General features: G+C 44.4%; 1 protein-coding gene and 1 long non-coding RNA gene across 3 annotated transcripts; one reads left to right on the top strand and one right to left on the bottom strand.

Annotated features, from left to right (window-relative positions):
- The first annotated feature begins 44 nt into the window (after positions 1–44).
- On the top strand, positions 45–5,299 carry TARDBP (TAR DNA binding protein). 2 transcript variants are annotated; one of them, XR_004244159.1, is made up of 7 exons: positions 45–155; positions 548–800; positions 1,509–1,672; positions 1,979–2,119; positions 2,810–2,980; positions 3,375–3,962; positions 4,450–5,299. XR_004244159.1 is itself a non-coding variant. In XM_032131541.1 (6 exons), the coding sequence occupies exons 2-6, from the start codon at positions 563–565 to the stop codon at positions 3,903–3,905; spliced, it is 1,245 nt and encodes a 414-aa protein (XP_031987432.1). In that variant the 5' UTR covers positions 45–155; positions 548–562; the 3' UTR covers positions 3,906–5,297. The 2 variants fall into 2 exon arrangements, 1 of the variants encoding a protein (XP_031987432.1); XM_032131541.1 differs by having other exon boundaries at positions 3,375–5,297.
- A 1,296-nt stretch (positions 5,300–6,595) lies between these two features.
- LOC116454669 lies at positions 6,596–11,893 on the bottom strand. Its single transcript, XR_004244163.1, has 3 exons — positions 10,693–11,893; positions 10,349–10,535; positions 6,596–8,704 (listed from the first exon to the last, which is right to left on the bottom strand). It is a non-coding gene; the product is annotated as an uncharacterized LOC116454669 (long non-coding RNA).
- Positions 11,894–14,651: the final 2,758 nt, after the last annotated feature.

Below are 14,651 nucleotides of genomic sequence, written 5' to 3'. Positions count from 1 at the left end.
CTGTGCACCCCCCCCCCCCGGCCGCCTGGAATGGTTCGGCCCGCGGCCCGGCCCGGCCTCTGAGGGGCCGCGGCCGCCATTTTGTGCGGCGGCGGGCGGAGTGCGGTGGAGGCGGCGCCGAGGGGTTCTCGGGACGCCGCTCCCTTTCCTGGCTGGTGAGTGGGGCGAGGGGCCGGGTGGAGTCCGGCTGCCCGTGGTGCTGGGGCGGGTGGAGCCGCATCCGGAGGTCGCAGGCTCGGGTGGACCCGGTAGGCGGCGGGGCTGAGGGGGGCTGTGCTCCCCGCTCCGCGGGGGAGCCTGTGGCGCCTCTGGGAATTTCCGCCGTGCTCGGGGATCAGTCGTTGTTGGTACCTCTGCAGCTTCAGGACGGGCCGTGGTGTCGGTACGGCAGGACCGGAGGCTTTAGCGTTAATGAATGGCGCGTTTCGGTGTCCCATGTTGTGTAATAAATACAGCGAGACTCGTGCCTCAGGGCGAAGAAGATGAAGGCCAAGTCAAGGGATATAGGGTGATCGCTTACGCCTGCTATATCCCTTTTGTACTTCAGTAACTTCCAGCGAAGATGTCGGAGTATATCCGGGTGACGGAAGACGAGAACGATGAGCCCATCGAAATCCCGTCGGAGGACGACGGCACGGTGCTGCTGTCCACGGTGACGGCGCAGTTCCCCGGGGCGTGCGGGCTGCGCTACAGGAACCCGGTGTCGCAGTGCATGCGGGGAGTGCGGCTGGTCGAGGGCATTCTGCACGCCCCCGAGGCCGGCTGGGGAAACCTCGTCTACGTCGTGAATTATCCCAAAGGTTTGTCCTCGTGGCTTCGGTTCTTTGTACAAGGCTGCTTTCTTTAAGGTCCGAGTCACTGCCGGTCTAACATGGCAACGCTGTTACTCTTTAACTCTATGATTCACAGAAATCAATGATTTATTCAGGTGTCTGTCCTGCCGAGTAGGTTTGACCCCACTGAGTTTTTAATTTTTTTTTAATACTCTACCTAAACGGATACTTTAATGACAAAGTCTTGCATTATCCTTGAAGGATAACGTCATATAGGCCTTCAAAGACTGTAGTGTACTGTAATCTCTGTACTCACAGACACTTCTCCTCAAGGCATGGTTTGCTCAGAGGTACCATTTAGAAGTGCTCAGGAAAGGAGAAACTTGACCACCCTGCTCCACCCCCAGAAAAAAGAGGGGAAGGAAGTAAATAGCTGGTGAAGTAGTCTTGTTAAAAAAATTCATGTTTTCTCCACCTCTTCTAGGACTGCAAATATTGCTGGATAATACTTAAGTAAACTAATGCAGAACTAACTGGGTCAAATTGCATTTTGGAGGAGGACTGACTTTGGTTCAGGACAGTCAGATATTTGTTCCAATTAGCTCTCAGCAGCTGATGTGTCTCTTGCAGTCTGTACTCTTTCTCATCATAGTTTATAATTTAACACCATGCATTTCATAGTCAGTGGGTCAATTTCCAGAGTTGAGGATGTCTAATGTACTTTTTTATATTCAGATAATAAGAGAAAAATGGATGAAACGGATGCATCATCAGCTGTGAAAGTGAAACGAGCAGTACAGAAGACTTCAGATTTAATAGTCTTGGGTCTTCCCTGGAAAACCACTGAACAAGACTTAAAGGAGTATTTCAGTACCTTTGGAGAAGTTCTGATGGTGCAGGTAAAATCCATTTGCAGCTCAAGTAAGGAGGGATACTGGGTAGATACCAGGCTCCTGAGAAAGCAAGTAGAAGCAAAGGAGCTCTATAAACTCGGACAAGATCAGAAGCTGTGTCTCTTCCTAAGGGTGTCTTTTTTTTCCGTGAGTCTGTTAATTTTGAGGGAGGATGTTAAGGAATTAGAGGTTGCTGTGATAAGAATGTTTTTAAGACTGATAAACTCTCAAACAGATTTTTACCAAATTCATTCAGTAACAATATGCTTCATACTAGTGGTTACTTCTGGTTTTTGTTTTTTTTCCACGTAGGTTAAGAAGGATATTAAGACAGGCCACTCGAAAGGTTTTGGGTTTGTTCGGTTCACGGATTACGAAACCCAAGTGAAAGTAATGTCTCAGCGGCACATGATTGATGGAAGATGGTGTGACTGTAAACTTCCCAACTCTAAGGTACTTTGGGATTTACTGCTGGTTTTATTTGAACCAGACACTCCGAGTGCACCTCTTCGTCAGCTGCGTTGGGAGAGAGCAGCTGCACGGATTAACTGTCTGCTCTCGGATGCGGCTTTACTGTGAATGAACAGAACAATTGTGAGCAAGGAAGGAAAACAGGGAGGAGGTGGGTGAGCTGGAAGTAATTGAAATGTTGGGAAAATAGCTCATTATGTGAGGGACTGAAGTACAGATAGAAATCTAAAAATAATGTGTTTGATGTCCAGCAGTCCCTGCCTAACTTGCCTATTGCATGAATAAATGGAGAATAAAGCAGATGGAATAACTAGTTTGGAGAAGAGTAGAACAAGTCTTTGGGTTCCAAACTGAACCTGTAGATTCTATTCTTGTCTCTATATGCAATTATTACAGAAAAGTGTTCCTGTGCAGTGGCCTTATCACTGTCCCTGTGTGTTGCTCCCATGCTCATTTTCTTGTGGCTCTTCCCCCCCACCTTTATCAAGGTGCAGCCATGTTCTTGGAATAGAATTTATTTAATTAATTTATTTTAAGTCTTAAACTTAAAATCTCAAGATTTCTTCATCAGCAGCCTTCAGAACGGGCTCGATTAAGACTGTCATTTACCATCCTGTAACTCAGTTCTCAAGGACTGTAGTTGTGATAGTTTTTTCCTTCAATTCTCTCCAGCAAAGTCCTGACGAGCCTTTGCGCAGCAGGAAGGTGTTTGTTGGACGCTGCACCGAGGACATGACAGCAGATGAACTCCGACAGTTCTTTGCCCAGTATGGGGAAGTGGTAGATGTCTTCATTCCCAAACCCTTCCGAGCTTTTGCTTTTGTTACATTTGCAGATGATCAGGTAAGTCTTAAAATATTTTAATTTCACAGACTACATTTTAGTAGCATGATAAAGTATCATTTCTGGAACTACACATGAAACGCTTACTTGTCCACTGTCTTGAGAATTACAGTGGTATTAGTTTGATGTGATTTATTGAACGGACTGAGATTACCCTTTTCGATGCAGCTGTGCAGATAGGATTTTATACTGCAGTTAGTGTAGTGATGAATGCAAAGCTAAATCACTTTGAATTAAGTACAAATTCAAATTGAATTAAGTACATGCATATGCTTTCTTTGCAGGATAAATATCTGCTCAGAATCATAGAGGATGTTTTGTGTTTTGTCTTGTACTACTAACATTTTAAAAAAGACATCTAACATGCATTTAATCAATCCCTTATTTCTTATAGGTTGCCCAGTCTCTTTGTGGAGAGGACTTGATCATTAAAGGAATCAGCGTACATATATCCAATGCTGAACCTAAGCACAATAGCAGTAGACAGTTAGAGAGAGGTGGAAGATTTGGTGGTAACCCAGGAGGCTTTGGGAATCAGGGGGGGTTTGGCAACAGCAGAGGAGGGGGGGGAGGACTGGGCAACAACCAGGGCAGCAACATGGGTGGGGGTATGAACTTCGGAGCCTTTAGCATCAACCCTGCCATGATGGCAGCGGCGCAGGCAGCCCTGCAGAGCAGCTGGGGGATGATGGGCATGCTGGCCAGCCAGCAGAACCAGTCGGGGCCCTCAGGAAACAACCAGCCTCAGGGCAACATGCAGCGGGAGCAGAACCAGGGCTTTAGTTCAGGCAACAACTCATACGGAGGGTCCAACTCGGGGGCAGCGATAGGCTGGGGCTCGGCCTCGAACGCAGGCTCCAGCAGCGGGTTTAACGGAGGCTTTGGTTCAAGCATGGATTCCAAGTCGTCAGGCTGGGGAATGTAGACGCAGTGGGCTCTGATACTGACTGTATGGTGGGAAATCAAATTTTTCTAACTCATGGTAAGTATACTGTAAATTACGTATATACTAAAGTTTTCCAAATGAATTTGTTCAGTGTGCAGTATATTCAGCAGTATTTTTGACATTTTTCTTTTCTAAAAAAAAAAAAAAAAAAAGAAAAAAGAAAGGTAAAAGGAATTTTCTAAGTTTTGTTACATATCTGGTTGGAATTCTGAATGTTTGGAAGTGGACTGCTGTTTGCCCGATAGGTGAACTAACACTACAGTTGATAGGAAAGGTTTCTCCTGTAATACTTTATCCCTTGTTTCCTGGCTACCTGAATTCTTTGCATGTTTGAAATGGAACCATTGGTCAGAAACAGCATTCTCTCCCTCTTGTTTTTAATTTGATCCCACCATATGACTCTCCAAGCGCCCCGTTGGACAACGCAGTGTCGTTTTTGTTTGTGTTTGTTTTTTTTTTTTTTTAAACACTGTCTCCCCTCCATACTAAAGTACGATATGAAGGCTTCATTTAATCTCCACAGTTCATCTCATTTCAAATGTGTATGGAAGAAGCACTTCATTGAAAGCAGTGCTGTAAATATTCTGCCTTAGGAATACTTCTGTCTACATGCTTTCTCATCCAAGAATACTTCATCACACCGCACATGCTGCGTCTTAGACGGTGGGTGTTCCATTTTTATCCGCTACTCTTTATTTCATGGAGTCGTATCAACGCTGTGAACGCAAGGCTGTGAGATGGAACCAGAAGGCTGTTTGAACTTTTGAAACCATGTGTGGGATTGGTGGTGGTGCCGAGGCATGAGAGGGCTGGTATGTGCGAGATAAAGGAGCGAGCGCATGCGGAGACCTGGTGGTGCATTAATGGGATTTTATTTGACTTGGCGAGATGTCTCTCAATCCTGTGGCTTTGGTGAGAGAGTGTGCGGAGAGCAATGATAGCAAATAATGTACGAGTGTTTATTGCATTCAAAGGACAGCCACATGTGGAAGACTAAGTGGGTTCTCTACCTAGTTAATCAATTAGTTGAATGTGTTACGTGAAATGGAATATTTGTATTTCTTTTCCCTTATGTCAACTGCTGTGAATGCTGTATGGTGTGTGTTTTTTTTCTGTTAATGATCTGTAAGTGTGGTAATGTGACTTGAAGATGATGGGGTTTGTGATGAGAACATTGAGCTTGTGGTGTGCTTTGCAGTAGCTATTTTAGCAGAGATCACTAGAGCTCAGTGTGCCTCTCCAGGGTGGAAGTTCCACTGTCTGTAAGATATCCATAAGAATGCTGTTTGCTGCAGTTTCGTGTTTGGATGCTTTTTATAAGATTTGTCACTGTAGGAAATTCTTAATTCTAAATAAAACTGATTTAAGTAATATGTGTCTTTGTTTTGCAGCCCTGAATGCAAAGAATTCATAGCAGTTAATTAATTTTACCCTTTTGCGATGAACTTCTGTAAAGCTTTTTGCAGTCACTCGGTTTGTTTCAGATAAGCAGGTTCTAAAGGAGCCACCGCTCAGCACGTATCGATACCCGACACTCACCTCTAAGTCACTGTACCCTTGCACTGTGCAGTGACATAGATCTAAAATCCAGGTCCCACACCTTGGGGTGCCCGCACCTAGACTGGTAAGCAGCTCCCTCCAGATTTCATCTGTGCCAAGGAACATTACTTGTTCTTTTAGCAATTGTAGTTCCTTATCAGAAGTGGGTTGGGGGAAACAGAGGGTTGCTGTCACGATGGATTTCTGTCCACAGCATCTCCTTTGGGGATGGATGTTTTTAAATTGTTTTTAGGTCAGCCCGCTCATGGGAAACAGGCTTCTGCCACACTTCCAGCCCCAGAAGAATGCTGTTAATTCCTGTTAAAACTAGTCACAGGAAAGACTTTGCAGCTGAATAAAGCACTAGTAAATATACACAGACTGATAAAGTTTCAGTCTGAACTAAGTTAATGATAGGTGCAGAGGTGTCACGTAGGAGGCAGCTTCTTAACAGAGTGCACGGTGTTAGAGCAGAAACTAGTGGACGGTTATTCCCACTTGTGGTGTGAGCTTGAGGAGTTGTGTTGTGCACTTGGCTTCCAGCCCACAAGCTTGGATCTGTATTTTTCTGTACACCATAATACTGTGCTGTAGCTGTGAATAGTATGAATACGGATATTTACACAGTTTTTAACCTATGTAATTTTCAAGTGAATCTTCATTACTCTCTATCCCACTGAGGCTTGTGAATAGCAGAGCATCTAAACAGCAGACAAAACTGCGTGACTGTGAGTTTTCCACCTGCAGAACTGAAAAATTGGTTGGGCCTTAATGTACTCGGTTTAAAGAGGGTTTCTAAACACTCAGACTGAGAAAGAAATCCCACACATTTGTTCATGTTCCACTGAAAAAGTTGCTTACGTTTTTTTTTCTGCACCTAAATCAGAATAATCTCCAAACTGTCCCATCTGTGAATTTTGCATTTTAGCATTTGCACTATTACCAGCTACTTCTGCTGAGTAACACTTTAAAATGGTATTCTTGGACCTCCAAAGACTAACAGTGACCCCCTGCAAGGAACCTCATGGTAAGTTTTTGTAATTAGCATGGTTTTAATTCTGTTTAAATTGTTCAGGTTTAGGTTGAAGAGGCTGGTTGGCAGCACAGACAGAGTAGTCTTTGCTAATAATTTTAGCCTTCCTTCACCTTCAAACAAAATCTCCTGAAAATTTTAGAATTGCGAGTTTCAGTAGCATTTTTAACTGCTTTGCATACTTTAATGTTTATAAGTAAATAAATAAACTGTCACTGAAAATACATTGAAGTGTTTTGAGTCTTCATTTTTTTTTAAAGAGATACTTTATTTTCAATTACATTACTGTAGAAAGTAAAATGCTAACGACAGAGTGTGAGATACAAGAAAGAGGAAGTTCATGTATATCGTAAGGGGGTCTGTATCATAGAAAAAAAAGCTTTTTCTAACACTGCTGCTAATTAATTCCAAGAATCTGTTGTCAGCTGTACTTAGACCAAAACTGAATGTGAAAGCTTGTTCTTCAGAAGAACGCTGTTTTTACAGCTGATAGCAGGAACTTCTCAGCCATGGGCTGTGCAGCAGGTAGCTGTAAAGGCACAGGGACAGCAGGGCAGGTAAATACCCCACATGCAGCAAGCAGCTGATACCACTTGGCTGAGGGGTGGGTGCAGGGACCACGATGCTCTGCAGGCTCTCGCTGGACCTGTGTTCAGTTGGAAGCTGCAGTCAAATAAGAATTCACAGCACTATTTAAAAGAAAGCAAAATACACTTCATGAAGACATGAATAAAGCGAGCTGTAGGCAGATGGCGGCTTTGTACAGCTGAAGGACTTCTAACAGCTGCTGGGACATTTTTTCCCCACCCCATCATCTGCTATCAGTCTTCCTGGTAGGTGTAAGATTAGTACTGGTTGAGACTTCCTGCTGCAGTGTAGCCAAGGCCATTATCAAAGTGGACAAGATGATTTTTATAACCATGAGTTAAATTTATTTCTCCCTGGCCACCTTCATAGTGTTTTCTCAAAATTCCCAATTTCCTCCTCAAAGATGAGGGTTTTTTTTGAACAGCTATATGGTAAGCAGCTGTTAGAATCCCGCTGTCACGCACAACTGAGCCACCTCCTAATCCTCTGCTGTGTAGTTAACATCACTTGCCAGGGAAGCTCTCCAGGCTCAGCGTCCCTTCCTCCATGAACTCACTCCACAAAGTGCAAAACGTCAGTGGCAGCAAAAGCTGTTTTAACAGTTTGAGATCTGAATACTGAATTACTGTGCTTACATGGATTAAATTAAGTTAATGATTCCATATGTAATTCCTGGATTGTTTTGGAATGGTAAAATTGCTTGCAAATGAATATTTGATTTAGAATACAATTTTCATTAGTATTGCATCCCTTGGAAAAGTTCTGTAATCAAGAGAGACGGCATTGCTGAGGAATTTGGGCATGGAGGAGGAAGTGCATTTGTTCTGAATGTAAATTAAGGTAATTGGAATATATGGATATTCTAATCTAAAAGATAAGAGGGACAATTATGCTATTACATTGTAAAATGTTTCTCCCAAAACTCAGTCTTGGATCTTGACTAATTTTACAGAGTAATTAATTTAGCAGTTCAGGCATTAAAAAAACAAATAAAATCCACAACCGTCTACTCAGCAGTGAGGGGATTCTTTTCCCCTCACAAATACTGCTGTAGCGTGGTTCAATCTTCCTGTCAGAAACAATGCCAATCAGTTTAAAAGCAACAATTTAGTTAATTATGAAACTGAGTTCTCCAAATGGCTGGAGTCAAGGAACGTTCGGCTTTTTACTCTCCTCATAGAGAACTGAACTGAGTTCTAGGCATTAATCTGCAATAGGGCCCCTCAGGCATAACCAAGGCACATTCAATAGTAAATGATTTAACAAATCTAAGGTCAATACTGGAAACTACGGTCACACTGTGGGGTTGTCAGAACATTTTCAGTTTTGTTAGCATTCCTCCCTGTTAAACAGCACCTGTAGCACTTGCTGTTCTGAAAATCAGCATACCATATAGGTACCAATTGATTGTTAAAATTATCATTCTGCAGTGAAATAGTTCTGCCTCACCAGGCAGGACAATCTAAGAACACCACGGGGCTGCACCTGCTCCATTGCATAAACAGCAGAGTAGCCAAGCTGGGTAACTGTCCCCTGGCCTGCACGTGCAGGTTGGTGTAGGCTGGTACGAGGCACAGGCTGGAATTTTTCCAGTATCCATCACCACGTGAATCTTCACCTGCATCCCAGAGAACACAAATGAGCACCATGACTAGAACAGCTGGGCATTGTTTAATACAACAGAGAACCGACACTGTAGAGGCATCATCCGATGCCGTATTTTAGGTGTCCTTTGAGTCACTGCAGACTTGTAAGAAGGTGACTGTGTCAATTCCCCCTCATCGGGCTATTCCCAAGAGCTAATCTACTCCATCCATTGATTGACGGGGGAATGGTAAGAACGGGTGATAAGAAAGCTCTCAGCCGTAACTGGATTAAGCCTACCTGGCTACCTTTCACCATTCTTACATGGCCTTAAAAATGCACGTATGGCCCACAGTCAAAGGTCAGTTGTGTTCAGGTAAGGCTGGGGCATTCCCTCTGCACAGGCCCGGAGCCAAGGACCACATTTCATTCCACGTTCAGACTTTACCATTACTATTTGCCTTCCCGGAGCAGAACAGGGCTTCATTCACACCGGCACTGAATTTTGTCATTGCATTTCCATACACACACAGGTCTCTCGGTTTCTGTGTGGAATACATTAACTCTCGCATCAGATGTTCAGTTATTCTGGGTTTCTACATAAGCAGTGAGAACGCGCATCAATTCAGCCGGACTATAAAGTGACTGCCGGGGTAAGCCTGAGCCTCCCCAAACCACAGTCACCTAACGGTGACTTTTAAATTCCATAAGCATACACAGACTGCCAAAACCGCCTGCTGAGAAGCTCAGTTCAGTTACTACGAAATAAGTCTGAAACGCAGCATTCAGCAGTAATGTCCATGTATTACTGTTTTAACTTCCCTGGAGAGATCCGTAGTGAAAGAACACTAAAAATTCTCACTATACTGATCCTGTGAAATCTTTTGCAAAATCATTCCTTTCTTCCAATAGAATTAGAAGCAAATCTCTAAGTAGCAGCGTCCCGGGCGTCAGCAAGGGCAGACGTAAACACAGGCATGCACAGACAGGAACAATTCTTCGGGGAGCATATCAAAGGACAATCGCTGACAAATCCAGTGTACCGAACACACCTAATCACAGTGCGCGAACAACGGAAATTGGTTACGAGAAAGGGCGCCTGCGTATTTAATGCCCGGGAAATGAAGTCCAACAGGGCTGACGGGATTCACCTACGGCGAGCGGGATAACGCTGAGCGCGACAAGGGAGCACCGCCGTCACCCTGGAGTGCCGCGCCTGCACCGGTGCACTCTGACCACGGCGTGGCGCTTCAGGTCCGCAGCACGGCCAATCTGCGCGGCTCCCCGCGCCCAGCCCGCCCCTTCGGAGAGAATTTGTCACTGACTTCCTAAGGGCTGTTCCCTTTTCCCTACACGATTTCACTCACGCGGACACAATCTACAATTGCTGAGAATTAAAGCAAAAACCGTGACCGACTCCCGTTAATGTTCTCACACCAAAGGGGAGCAGTGACCTGCACACAGCCTGGCTGCACTCACAGGACAGCCCATGTGTTGCCCTGACATATAACTTGTAGCTCTTGACAAGTTAGGAAAATTGTTCCATAAAATAAAATCGTATGCCTGGATCCAAGTTGAACTGTAAGAACAGCTGAAATGCTGGAGTTCTCTTAAAACCGTACTTTAGAAGTAAACTTCCTAGTAGCCACGTAGGAGTACATGTAATAAATGCACTTACCAAAAATATACTCGTGAAGCCACTGTTTCAAAGTATCACTGTTCCGTTGATATTCAGGCCTTTCCAGCACGAAGGTGTGGGACTAGGGCAGAGGTTGTGATGCAGTCTATCAAGTCATCACACGCGAGTGATTGGTTTCAGTCAGTTTTCAAAGACGAGGGTTTTAGGAGAAAAAAAGAAAACAAACCTAAAAAGACAAAACATAACGGAGAAGTGAACCAGGAGACATACAGAGAGACACAATTGTACATTAACATGGTGAAACATGGGCTGAAGAAGATGCAGTAAAAGAGCTGGGCCTGTCTCATAAAGTCTGTGATGAACTGCAACAAACCTCACCTTACCTTAAGGACAACACAGGGGCACAACATTCCTGGATGTGTCTTCACATTAAAGGTCTCCATGAATTCCAGCATGATCTGGAAGCTCTTCCTACCTGGATACTGTAGCTGCAGGAACTGAGAAAAGCTGTAGGATAGTCAGGGCCAGCGATTTCTCCAATCCTCTCAGTAAAAATCTGACTCTGACAGTGGGCTGGGAAAAAACCCTCAACCAAACAGCAGAAAATTATGCTCATTGGTGTATTAACTGATGCACTGGGTAAAGGTAGCAGATTATTTTCTACACTAGTCTATGCCTACATGAAAGATCTGGAGCCACATATGTACCTGCCTCTCTCCCTCTCTCACGATGGGTCTAGGGCACCAGCACTATCCAGTACTCCTGCTTCAGGCGAGGGACAGGGAAGGACACTGGGAAAGCACCACTGATGCAGCTGTGGGGCTGGAGAGCAGAAATAAATGTGATAACTGGAAGCTCATCAGAAACATTCAGCGGTGTTAGATTTGCAGCTTGTCTGCTGTTCCGGAGTGTGTAGAGTGGTAAGATAGATATCAGCTCCTCAATTCCAGAAGCCTCTGAATGCAACTCTTTCCTCTTAATGCCTTTTCTGCTAGAACGTTTAGAATGTAACAGTATTCTTTGAGCAAAACCAGCTGTGCCACTTGCCGACACAATTCGAGCCACAAATGCTCCCTTCCGAAGAGCAGCAAGAAGGAGCAGCCACAACTGCCCGGAGGATCTCTGCTTGTTGACAGCATCTGATTACTGTGAAGTGGTGCTTTGATCAGCTGGGAACAAAGGCTTTATGATGTGCTGCAAAAGCTGTATGAGTAATCCTGTAATTGATGAGGAATGCTGGACCGGCTGATACCACTGCAGATTTTTGCGCTATTCTGACACCGAATTAATTGTAAGAGGGAAATTGTTTGGCTTTGAATTGAATCCTCAAACACACCATGCTGACCTCCACCAACAAAAATGCCATTATCCAGGCATTAATTACAAATTATCACTTAGACCATACAGTTTAAGATTGTCATTTTAATGGAAGGGAACCAAGTTGTGAATGAGAAAATGGACATTACTGTCCCTTAACTAACTGTGGACTTCAGAAGCCAAGATTCTAAGCTTCTTTTACTTCACAGAGAGAAGCTTGTTTCCACCCTATACCTATGTCTCAGCCCTACTTGCTGCTACAGGAAATATTTGGGTTTCAAGCATTTACTGGAAAAGGAAAGCTGGAACAAGTAAAAGGATAATATTTTTGTGTGGCCCAGCTCAACTAAAATACCCCAACGCAAGTCACAACACCTTTGGGCAGAAACAGAAGGTGTTTCTTTAAAGCACAAGCTGTAATTCAGAACAATGTCTCTATGACCATCTTCCCAGAAAGTTATGAGCAGCTGCTTTTATTTGACATGAACCTATTCATCATCCCAGTGACTGAGCACCTCTGTGTGTCCCACTGAATTCATTCTCAGGTTTTCAAACACAACTGACAGTTACATAAACAGCAAATAAACACATAGAAACGCCTATTCTGTTAAAACTGAGTGCTCTCCTAATTTATAAATCCTGTTTGAAATGCCTCTCTGGGTTCAAAGAAGCAGAGAAAGCCTGACTAATTTACCTGGAGGTTCTGGCTGCCTCTAAGTCCAGCCCAACAGCACAGTGCTTTGTACCAGGAGAGATCAGCTGAGCTACAAAGGGAATAAAATCTTTTCCTTTCATGATATACTTGTACTATCTGTAAGGGGGGGGGGGGGGTCCCTTTATTGTTTCTATCTCATTTTTCCCGGCTAAATGCACATTTCTGTAATTTCACTGACTGTCCTTCAAACCACAGAAGCATTTGAAGGCTATGTAAGAATAAAGCATCTTTTCCAGCACACTCTCCTGAGCTGCTGCAGGTCCTGCCTAAAATACTCCAGTGATACAGAGTTCACTGCCTCACCAGGCTTTAAGGTGCCACTCTAATGCCTCCTTCCACCTTCTGCAAGCCCAGGATTTGAGGTAAGACATACCTCAAAACCTGCTCGATATGCCGATCCACAGGGTACTATTCACTCCCATGTAAGTGTAAAAAAACAAAAAAAACCCAAAAAAAATCTGCTTTTCTTAAAACTGAAATTTCCTCATGCTGCCAGTATCTGTCCCAACTCCACAACCCCTTCAGGAGTAGCCTGGAGGCAATTACAGGAAGAGATAAGGATGAAAAGATGAAATCCTTGCAAGTGAAAAAAGACTCAGAGGGAGCCTACCCTAAGCATACAAGCCACAATACAATGAGGACTATCTTTACACTCCTAACCCCCTACTGAAATCATTAGGAAGTTAGAATTGCAAATCCTGTATCAGAGTCCTTTCCTATTACCTACAAAACCATTTTTCCCCAGCCATGGGATCTACCATGTGAAGAAGGGATACTCAGGTTGGTAAAGTTAAATTCTTTCTTACAAGAACCTTGGAATCAGAAGGCAGCAACACTGACTTCTATTTACCAAGGTGATCATGTTATCTTCTTTGCCTGAAGTATGTTTAAATGAATGTTATTAGACATGAGTGTTTTATCGTCAGCAGTTCATCTACAGCTGCTCAGCTCTGACTTGTCAAACTCTTGCAAAAATCATCATGTTCCCTCCACAGAGCTGGGGAGCCCTAGTCCCTGGCAAATATGGAGCGCAGCGTTTCTCCAAAATGTTTTAAGATGGTCCCTGCCCAAAGGGAGTACAGCCTAAATGGACATCACATGGGTATTACTGTGGAGCAGAGAGAGGCACTGTGAAGGACTGAGACAGAATCAACCAACACCACAAGCACTTGAGCTGAAGAACAGCATTCCTGGTGTGACATCTTTGTGGGGAGGGCACTGTGCCTTCCCCGATATGAAGACAAGACACCTCAGCTGCCCTGTGACATACATTCATATTACTTTACCGAACTCCTAGAACTCTGAGGCTTTGCTCACCAGAACACACTTCAGCCATGAGGCCAGGTTCCCAAAGGAGAAATGGTCAAAATTGGGATTAAAAAAAAAAAAAATTTAGACCTTGCCAAAGAGCGAATGGGCTCTGAATAGAAAGTTTCAATCTACAAGTCTGGGTGCAGACAAGAGCATATCTAAAAGGAGCATTAGGGAACAAGGGTGTGGTGTGGTTCTGGTCTTCTTGCAGTTTAAGGACTACGTAAGGTTAAGCAACAAGAACTGGGCAAGAAATTCAAGACTCTTCAAGTAGCTGTGATGTTCAGGGGCCTTTCACAACGGCTCCTCTCTTACCAGCTCTTGCCTTATCTACCTTCTTTTTTCCCAAGTGACACATGGGAATATGAGAAAATGAATGCTCCAGAGGCTGCATTCAGCTTTCAACAGGCAACGGCCTCTTTATTATCCGCAGCAGGCAAGTCTGAAAGGCAAGGAACCACCCGGACAAGTCATGGAGCAAGAGAAGCCTGCAGCCCTTGGGCAGACTGCAACAGGCAGGTCAGGAAGGAGGGAAACCAGCTCTTCCCAGCACATCTGTCTCCATCTCTGCCTAAGTGAGGAGAAGCCTAATTATCTCCTGCTGGAAAATAAAGGAGAAAAAGAGCCTGTCAATATCACCCAGCTCAGGCAGGAGCCCGAAAGACGCAGGGGCAGCTTTTGCCCTTAACTCAGGAAGGAGATCTGCAAGGACCTTTGCCTTGCAGCCCAGTGGCTGGAGCAGCTGCAGTGCTGGATTTAAGGGCTCTGAAAAGTGAACAGGTTCCAGCACATCAGCTGCGTCGCAGCAATTCCCAACCTCTCCACCGTCAAGGTAGCTCAGCCCCTCACTGCTGCTGAGAAGCTCCCTCTGCTAGAGCTCTTTTCACAGAGCAAGGCATAAATGTGCACACATGAACGGTCAATGCGGAGCTGCTCATCTGCTAGTTCACAGCTTTCCATTTTGCACCTTCACATCAAGGCCTTACAGCATCTGTAAAT

The sequence above is a fragment of the Corvus moneduloides genome, chromosome 22 (genome assembly GCF_009650955.1).
Source record: "Corvus moneduloides isolate bCorMon1 chromosome 22, bCorMon1.pri, whole genome shotgun sequence".
Classification (NCBI taxonomy): Eukaryota; Metazoa; Chordata; class Aves; order Passeriformes; family Corvidae; genus Corvus; species Corvus moneduloides.
This window is presented reverse-complemented; position numbering and strand designations above follow the sequence as displayed.

What these genes read in the sequence shown, in the direction of transcription:
- TARDBP (XM_032131541.1), top strand. Translation starts at nt 563, where the DNA reads ATGTCGGAGTATATCCGGGTGACGGAAGACGAGAACGATGAGCCCATC. An exon ending in CGTCGTGAATTATCCCAAAG is followed by an intron (nt 801 to 1,508) that starts GTTTGTCCTCGT and finishes TTTTATATTCAG; the next exon opens with ATAATAAGAGAAAAATGGAT. An exon ending in GAGAAGTTCTGATGGTGCAG is followed by an intron (nt 1,673 to 1,978) that starts GTAAAATCCATT and finishes TTTTCCACGTAG; the next exon opens with GTTAAGAAGGATATTAAGAC.